This window comes from Polypterus senegalus, chromosome 7 (genome assembly GCF_016835505.1).
Source record: "Polypterus senegalus isolate Bchr_013 chromosome 7, ASM1683550v1, whole genome shotgun sequence".
Lineage (NCBI taxonomy): Eukaryota > Metazoa > Chordata > Cladistia > Polypteriformes > Polypteridae > Polypterus > Polypterus senegalus.
The window spans coordinates 28,273,975-28,283,974 of NC_053160.1; the positions used below are offsets into that span (position 1 = coordinate 28,273,975).

The 10,000-nt window shown below is 34.6% G+C and overlaps 1 protein-coding gene across 1 annotated transcript in view; it reads left to right on the plus strand.

The window, feature by feature from the left end:
- tbca (tubulin cofactor a) overlaps window positions 1-10,000 on the plus strand; it is a 59,725-nt gene that overhangs the window by 35,747 nt on the left and 13,978 nt on the right. The window contains exon 2 of the mRNA XM_039758393.1: window positions 5,759-5,864. Within this exon, the coding sequence (XP_039614327.1) occupies window positions 5,759-5,864 (106 nt within the window). The remainder of the gene's footprint in view (window positions 1-5,758; window positions 5,865-10,000) is intronic.

The window sequence follows — 10,000 nt, forward strand, 5'->3', positions numbered from 1 at the left end:
GCATCATTTAAGGCAGTGGGTTTTTAACTTTCTCTCTAATGAGGCTGTCTCTTTGTATGTGTACAGGAAAAGAAATGGCCACGTGTTTTTTTTTTGTTTTTTCTTTTCCCCCCTCTATTCACAGGGACGATTTGTAATATTTGAGATCAGGTAATCTGAGGTAATAGATTTTAAACACAGTATTCATAATTGCTTAACAGTAATTTGTTTTGCAGTGGATTTTTTTCTTTTAGTGTTTTTTATATATATATATATATATATATATATATATATATATATATATATATATATATATATATATATAATATTTTAGAATGCATGCAAAATATATACTAAACAACATTATTTTTTACCCATCCAGGTGTAGTACAGTTTTTGCATTTGGTTATTTTCTATTTTTAAAGGATCAACATAAATCAGGGACACCAAATATATTTGTAGGTGTTAAATGCATCAGAAAATCCATTTAGTAAAGTTTAATAATTCTGTTATTCAGTCAGACTATGGGATCTTTGTTTAATGTCTAACTTAAATGGATGCACAGTAGAGAACAAAATGATTAGCTATGTGAAGGTCTTGAGTTACAGCTCTACTTCTTACTTGTTAGACTGCCAGGCCCTGCTTTAGGTGGTGGTTGTGGAGTTTGGCAATTGAATATAAAAATACCTCAGTTCATCACTAAGGCCGCACTTAGGAATCTTATGACGGCAAATAGCTCAGGAAAAAAGTCTACATCACCTCAGACTGCATACAATGCAGTAGTAGAAAAATGCCCTGCGATTTACTATTAAACTGTTTTTAACAACACTTTTAGACTTTTCCTTGACCTGCTGTTTGACTAAACCACCACTGTAAAAGCACTTTCACTACAAATCTATTTGCTCTACTTTTTCAACTTGCACCCTGAGCTTTATCACTACATCACTTAAGGTTCACATTTGTCATGTGTACATACTGTAATATGATATGGTTCCAGAGACTAATGATAGTACAATGCATCATACATTGATTGCAATGCAGCAGATATACTGATATAAGCTGAAAAGTATAATTTTTGGCCACAATTGTTTACTCATTATTAACTTTTCTCTGCTTCAGTTAATTGTGTTATTTGGTTGTTGTACACTTGGTATATATTGTATGTTTATAATTTAACATACAGTATATTTTGCATAAAAATTTTTATTGGTTATCATTATTGTAATATTTATTGATATGTTACAGGCGTACTTTGTTGTGCTGTGTTCCATTTTAATACTGCAAGTTTTGGGTTTATCATTAATAAATACATGTCAATGCACTGTAACCAAATAATCTCCTTCCAACAAAAATCAAAATTTCAAATATGATTGCCCTTTTATAATTAAAAAAAATAAAAGTTCAAAATTCATTAAACCAGTCAAACTGTAAATGCTTATTTATATATCATAATGGAGTTCCTCCATTCATCCATCAACTTTCTGGACCTTCTTTTCTAGTTGTGGGCAACCTACCTTGTGCATTGTGCATTCTCCAAGCTAAGTACATAATGTACATTGTCAAAAGAGCAGACAAAGCTATTCTCTATTATACAAAAGACAATTTTTTACTTTGTTTTTAATCATACAGACATGAGTTTTAGTCCATTTTGAGGCATTCAACACTCAGGCTTCATTTATAGTCAACTCCAGAAATACTGGCACCCCTCAAGGTAGTAAGCAAAAACATTAATATTACAGTGAACCCTCATTTATCACGGTTAATCCGTTCCAGACTCTACCGTGATAAATGAATTTTCGTGAAGTAGGATTCTTTATTTATAAATAGAATATTTTCGCAGTTAGAGTATAGAAAACCTGTTTACGACCTTCTAAATACGTTTTTTAACATTATTAGAGCCCTCTAGACGTGAAATAACACCCTTTAGTCACCATTGCACTCATATTACCCAATATATTAGACAAAATAAGAGAAAATAAGACATATTAGACGTTACAAATATCCTATTACTAGGCGCACTCGCCTTTTAAGGCGACCGGCTTTTATCCTTTATTTTTGTGCGCTCCATGTGTACATCAGGCATGTAAGTGTAGGGAATGAGAACATCAAAGTGCCCATTCATAACATCTCCCGTAAACCTACGTTTTTTTTTATCCCCTCGAGTGCCTGTCCAAAGTCGTACAATGTCAGCCCGAATCTGTACCGCTAAAGACAGAGTTTCATGCACTAAATAAGCTATAGATGAGAATAAGCAAGCATCATCTCCCCTGATATTTACTACGCGGTGAGGCATTTGTACTCCATCAACATTAATTATTTCCAGTGACATAATTTTGTCTATTTTTCCAGCGCATCGCGCACAAAAGCAAGGGAACGATGACAGCACCAGAACTCTGCTCACATCGCGTCGTTTCGTACCTCAAGCTGCAAGTAGTAAGTCTGTAATAAGCGGAATACTGCTACGCTTTGCACTCACGGGACGGAAGGACAATCCTGAATGCTTTTATATAGTAGATTATTGTACTGTACATTTAATTGCACACAACCACTAACCTATGAAGGCACGACCTCAGTAGGAGAGTCTTCAGAGGTGGTGCAGTATCTTCAGCAGGTGCGTTGTTGTCTTCAGTGAAGAAGTACTATGAGTAGGCAGTGGGTGTCTGGGTGCGCGGCTGAAGAACATCTTGATAGGCAGTTGCTGGCGCTGTCTTTTCATATGCGTGAGGAGGCTTTTGTAGGGTATTGCAAAAAGATAAAGGTGGACAACAACATTGAACAGGGCACTGGTTTGTTGCAGGGCAAACTACAACTACACACAAGCACTTGCTTGCACCATAGTAAACAATCTGTGGATTTATAAGCACACACATAATTGGGTTAAGATAAATACCTCGATTAAGGCAGAAATATGGTTTCTTAATAATCCATGTTTACATCCACAAGTAATCTTCTGGAGTTCTCCTTTGTCAAAAATCAAACCAAACAATGCATAAAAGAAAGCACAAATACTGTGATATTTTTCTTGTATTTTATAAATGTTAATTGAGGTAAGCGTGTTTAGAATTAAAGGTTAGTTGAAGTGTTATGCCGTTGGAGAAACAAATGGCCCAAAGCATCAAGAGCATTGTATACCAAGTTACATACTCTCTTTAAGACCATTGTTGATGGTCTCTTTCACTTTCATTGTCTTGTTTTAAGAATCTCAATCTTGTTTAAGTATCCATTAGTAAACGTAATCTTTAAGACAACTGGAAAAACTCCTTCCATATTGGCCAAGAGAAATATATATTTTTGAATTTCTCCATGGGATTAATAGTTTATCTAGTTCTATAAATCCTTTAGTGCTTTTTTTAGCATTTCTAGTCAAATCTCGTCTTAGCCTGCCAAATTTCCACCAGAGTTTAACTACTGGAGTAACCTCTGTCACATAATTGAATCCTGTCTTGGACTCCCACTAATCAATAGGTTGTACTCAGTAGTTGCTTCTTGCACTTTCAACTACATCTCCAAGTGAAGTCAACATTTATCCACCTTTGCTAAGTACAGTTAGAGCCTTTTTCAACCTTTAAACCTCCCCCATCCGGGATCACCAGAATCCTCCAACAACTTTTGCTTTAGTCATTACCATTTTGTACATTATTTTGGTTATAAAGCTTCTTGCTGCTTCACATGTTAATTTCAAAGATACGATTGAAAATGCTAATAAAATGTTAGGCTATATTATAAGAATTTTTGTATATAAATCAAGAGCCATCATGCTCAGACTATATAATGCACTAATGAGAGCACATGTGGAATATTGTGTGCAGTTCATGTTACCACAGTACAAAGACATCATAGGAGCACTTAGTAGATCTAGCTGAATTCTCTCAACTTAATGGTGAGTTACATACTTGGACTCGAGTCGAAGTTTAAGGAAGGGTATTTAGTATTGAAGCCTGAAAGCACTTCTTTACACAAAGAGTTGGGGAACACTTAAACTACCAAGACATGTAGTTAAAGCAGAAACCTTGACAACTTTTAAGAATAATCTAATTGAGATATTTTTGGGGCAGCTTAACTATTAGCTTAACAAATGAGCTTAATTGACTGAATGGTCTCTTCTTGTTTATCAGATTTCTTATTTTTTTATTTTGTATTCATATGTATTAAAGACAAAATGGAAATATCCTTTGTAATCTTCTTAGCTGCCTAGGCAGGTGAACTTGGGTGTGTATGTATATTCAGCATTCTGTCATGCATATTTTCAGTTCGCACTTAATAGTACATTTTTTTTGGGATACTTATTAAATTCATTAATAATTGAGTACAAACAAGATGATAATGCAGTTCTATGGCTCCATGTTATTACGGGTGATGTGTGCAGTGATTATGTCTTGTTTGTTCTAGTTTGGCCATAGCCATGAATGCATAAATGGATTAAGGAGTTTTCTGGTGTTGAAAATTAACTTCTGGATTTTGTCATAGCATTAGTAATGCCACAAAGATAATGTCTGTACTTCTTATGATTTAGACAGCTGTATCATTTAACAAGGTAAAATCCAAGACTGTTTGATACATGATCATTTATAAGACAATTGATTTTTGTGGAGTCTTTGCAGGTAAACATGTAATGATAGCATAAGTGTCTAATTTTATGATTTAGATTGACAATGTAATCGATTGATTCAGTACAGTCGAAATAAAAGAACCAAGTTTTGATTAAACCTACTAGGTGATTAAAATGTAGGAAGGAAAAGGTGGGTTTGTAGTTTAATCTGACAATGGCTATGTATGCATCTATGCAAACATTGGTGCACAGAGGAAGGCAATGCAATGTCAAAAGGTGCATTCATACACTATACTTGATCACAGATACAAAATGGAAACATTCAGATTTATAAACAAATTGCAGAGAATTGGCAATGTTGGAGGTGGGACTGAGAGAATCATGTGTGCTGAACCTGAGGATATGTAATATTGAAGGGACAAGAATATTCATTGTCAGTTTAATCATTTCTTGGATTTATTTTTAACACTGCCTTTCATAGCTTTGCTGTCATTTATAACACCTTCATCTCAGCTTGATCGGAGTTATTTTTGAGTGAAAATAACGTTTCATAAAACATTTGTAATATGTATGTCAGAGATTTAAAACTAGTTGTCTGTAAGTGGAGCTAGGTGAGACAAACTAGTATTTTGTTTTGGTCAAGGTTATTTGCTGCTTTGCCGTAAGACATGGTGTTATAGATAACTTGGGAAAAGGTGATTCATAGAAGCTAGTGTTTGAGAAGATGGTGTATATATAATTTGTGCATAACGTGCTTGGCTTTCTTAACTTTTATTTGAGGAAAAGTAATCAACACAACACTTGTCATGTAATATTGTCATAATTTTGTGTAGCTGGGCTCAAGATTTATTCAGGTGATCTTCTAATGTCTTTTTAATTTTTGTTTTATATATGTCCAATACAATACTGGCATGGTATGTACATAACCCTCCCAACTGTGAAGATACATTGTTTGAAAATGTTGTATCATTTTTATTCAGGATAGGTTAGCAAATGTCCAAAAAGAATGATGTATATTGGTCTTTTCTATAAACCAATGTGACTCTGCAAAATGGAAGACAATCGATCTAAAATCTTGCATTTAACATTTACCAGTTTTAGGTAAAGTCAAACTGGGCCAAAGCTTGAAAGAAAAGTTAATTTGTTTTAACCATGATTGAACAACTTTATATTTTTTTATATTTTTTATATGAAGTGTATCATATTTGTTCTTTATTTTTTATCTTTCAGGTTAGCAAAAGAAAAAGTAGTATATGTAAATGAAGCTAAACAGCAAGAAGAAAAAATTGAACGAATGAAAGCAGAAGGATGTGATGAATATGACATTAAAAAGCAGGTATGTAATGGTGTGGTAATAAATTAAGGCAAGATAAAAATGCATTATTTTTTGGAGTAAAATTGCAATTTCTTTGTTGCTTAAAGAGAAAATCCCCTGTATGATGTTATTATGCTTAAAGTGTGATTTTGATGCAGTTGAACAGATTTCAGTAAACAAAGAAGGAAGATTGCAAATGGAAATGCATAAAATGCTCCCCTAAGTGCCCAAAAATGCATACTGCATAATAGAGTATTAAAGTTGTTAAAGTAACACAGCTTTTATAAATGATGCACTTTCTCTGAGATGATAGCTATTTTATTATTTATTGGCAGTGTTTTAACTTTCTTCTTAATATTGTACATCTGTTTTCTTGAAAACCTCTTTACTTTTGTAAAAAAAAAAAAAAAAAGTTTCAGGATCATAGCTTTCCTTTTTTAAAATTTCCTGTTATACCTTAAATTTATTTAACCACTCAAAAATCACATCTTGCCGAAAGTAATGTTTTCCTTTATGAGTATAATACTCTGGTTATGCCTATCAAGGCAGCTGCACATTTAAGCAATACAAAAAGAACCCTGCTGATCTGCTATGCATTATCTTATCTCTTTGATGGTATTAATATCTAGTGTAAAAGTTGTGTCATACAAAACAAATAATTTACATAATGTAGATTTGTGCTGCTAACAGGGACGGAAAAAAATTAATTCTGGATTAGTGAGCAACTTATAAGGAACCAGTTATTTTGTGTTTTTAATATTTAGTTGATTGGTCTTTATCACATTTTATTTTAAGCAGTCATATTTACATGATTTGCTAGTCCTGTTTCAAATGATATTTAGATTTCATTATATATAACAATAAAATGTAGCTCAAATAAATTAAATGATAGACAACATCTGAGATTTATCAAAATCTTGGTAACATTGTATAGGTATAGAACATGTGAACACTTAAGTTGTATGCTTAGGGATAAAGTGGATCACTTTAAGACTGGCTGTGATCACTGAGATTTAGATTGCCTTTCTTTGTACATTGAAGTCAAAGTTCTCCTCACAGAAATGATGGCAGTCTAGATTGCCTGTTAAAATGCATGCAAGTAAAGTAAGGTAAATCAGATTGGATTCACATCACTGGAGAAAATGTGATTGGATTTATAGTGCTTTTTGAAGACATGCTCCAAAAGATAAGTGATGTTTGCTCAGGTTATCCTTTACCTCTCTTTTTACCAGCTGTTCAAACAGTAGAAAAACTGACATACTTCACCTCCAACAAGTGTGCTGACAGAATCAAATTTTGATAGGTTAATGAACCATTACGTATCGTCTTTAATCCACATGCAGTAGGTTTTCCATTTGTGAAATTCTTTATGATTAGTGTGTTGATAGATCCTTAAGATTCTTGTGCTCTATTATTCATATTTGTTTTTTTCCTTCCCCTTCTAAATCAAAAGTTAAATCTTAAAGTGCATTTTGGCAAATGTTACATAAACATTGCTGCCTCATTTTTTTTTTGTTTAAATATATTAAGGATTTTATTGCTTACATTAAAAGAACACATTCTTCTAAGAAAAAAAAGCCTACTCTGACCTTTCTTAAGTACTTCCACTTCGCTGTGAAACTAGTACAACCTGTCATTGATGTGGACCACCTCTGCATTCATTCACTGAATAGTGACTGGACGTAAAGGTTGTTTGGTACAGTAAAAGTCAGTAACCTGGGGCCTAATGTAAAATGCATACATAGAACTCACACTAAAACATGCATACGGACAAAAGTAGAAATGTGCCTATGCACAAATCGGATGCATAAAACTGACAGTAAGCAAAGCTCTACACGTTCCCTTTATAAATCCCAATCAACGTGAATTTTAACACACATGCACACTGCTACAGCCCCACCCCGACTCCTCTATGGATTTTGCCCATTTGAATTTGTAAACCAATATAAATAGCCCCTTCCTACAGTGTTTTGTTAAAAAATGATAACAAAAGCACAAGTAAAAAATAAGAATTTCAGCAAATGCAAAATGGAGGTCCTGCTCAGTGAAGTGGAGGCAAGGAAAAACATACTATTTGGTGGCTTAAGCAGTGGTATAAGCCACAAAAGGAAATTGGAGTGGCATGGTGTGACGGAGGCACTCAAAAGTTCAAGTTCAGAAAACTGCACAATGCACAAAATAAAAAGAAGTGGTCAGATATCAAAATCGTCATGAAAATGCGAGTCATAACCCACAGTCTGAGTGTCAACACTACTGGAGGAGGTAGTGGAATTCTGGCGCTCACACTGTTTGAGCAGCAAGCTGCTGCAGTTATTGGTGGGTGGGTGATGGGGACTCCGACATCACCACAGGTGAAGTTGACTTGTAATTTTTTTTTTTCGCTTACCATTGTCCATACTCGTGTAAATAATCTGCATATTTAATAAGACAAACGAAGGTAGCAAATGCAGTATTAATTGTTTATTCTGTTTCTGACAGTATTACAAAAGATTGACCCCAGGTGGTGATGGTGCTGCTGTTCTGAGCACATCCTCCAGCACTGGTTGCACACACACCCCTGGCTTCAGAAACTGCTGGTCAACCATCTGGCTGTGTGCTGATGAATGCTGTTCTGAAGTCACAAAATACAATAGTGGATGCTATAAGAGATGTGGCCAATGAATTAAGGAATGTAAATGCTATACTAAGTAATACTGACCTGAAATTAAATGAATTGGTTAAAAAAATGCATCTGATACCTGTTTTTACATTCTGATAATTACTTTCAAACAAAGCTGTAATGCTGTCTGATTTGCCGGATCATTTGGTGGGTCAGGTTCATTATACCACATCTTTTCAGGTATGGGTAAGCCACGATTGTGTGCCACATTATACAGCACGCTACATGTTTGCCCAATGTGACACACTTTCTGTGCATTATAGAGCAGTGCATTAATACAGTGGAAAAGCTTTCTATTTTCAAATTCGTTCTCTGAATGTGCCTTTATAGCAATTTGAATGCAGTCGATCATTCTGCTTATACAGTTGGGGTGGCACAACTAGTGATGAATGAGAAATTCCCGATAAGTCAGCCAGTTAATGTTGAAAAGCTCCTGTGGCTTAAAAGCCAAAGATGGACAGAACTTGCAAAGGAAGAGGTAGAGCACAATTCCTGAGTTTGCCTTTGTAAGATCAGCCCTAGTTCAGCACACAGCTTCAAGAGGATAGCTTTTGGAAATCATGATCGACTTAGAAGTCAGTCATCATCATTGGACAAGAAACCAGTATGATCTCTAAATACGTGCTCTCTTCTAACAATGCTAAAGCAGCCATGGTAGTTCGAATAGTTTGTCCATTCCATGCAACATTTTATTGTCAGAGATTGATTACAAAAAAGTGCCTTAAATTTGTAAACAGTACGCAGTTAACTTCTGTGATATTGATAAAACCCATGTCATGGATGCGAATCTAAAAAAGAAAGGGAAACCACACAGAAACAGTAGCACTGCTTTGATGCTGAGTGCTGCCAGTTTGCAAAATTGAGCAGAAACATGCGTATGCATGTTCTGAGGCTGCCGTGAAAATGTGCACAGCTGTACGTCAAGTTTATTTATTTATTTACACATCCCAATGTGAGCGTGGAAACAGGCGTACACAACATTTTTGTACGTACACAGTATTTATACATAATGCCCCATTCCTTGGTTTTGCTGATGTTAAAATGCAGACAACTTTCTCTGTACCAAGAAACAAATTTCTCGACCTCACTCCTCCACTCTGTCTCTCCCCTACCCCTAATATATTCCATAAATGCTAAATCATCTGATAATTTCTGCAAATGGCATGACCTAATATTTTTAATCCGAGGGTTACAGAGTTATAGTCTTGAGTCATTGAATTATTTAAATGTTTTTACTTCTTAGCAGTGCCCGTTTTCTTCACTCCAGTTTAGCACTTACATCTGATGATAATTTAATGCATAATCTTCTATTCAAGAGAAGATCAGAGTAAAAATTTTATTCTAACTTCAGTGGCAGTTAAAATCACATTACTAATTAATGTAGTGATCATTGAAAATAAAGTAATGGAATGTGTTGAGGCACAGCCTCTTGTAGATAAAGCAAAATGCCAACTATATGATGTAACTGAAGTGGAGGATAGTCATTTAGTGACAATTT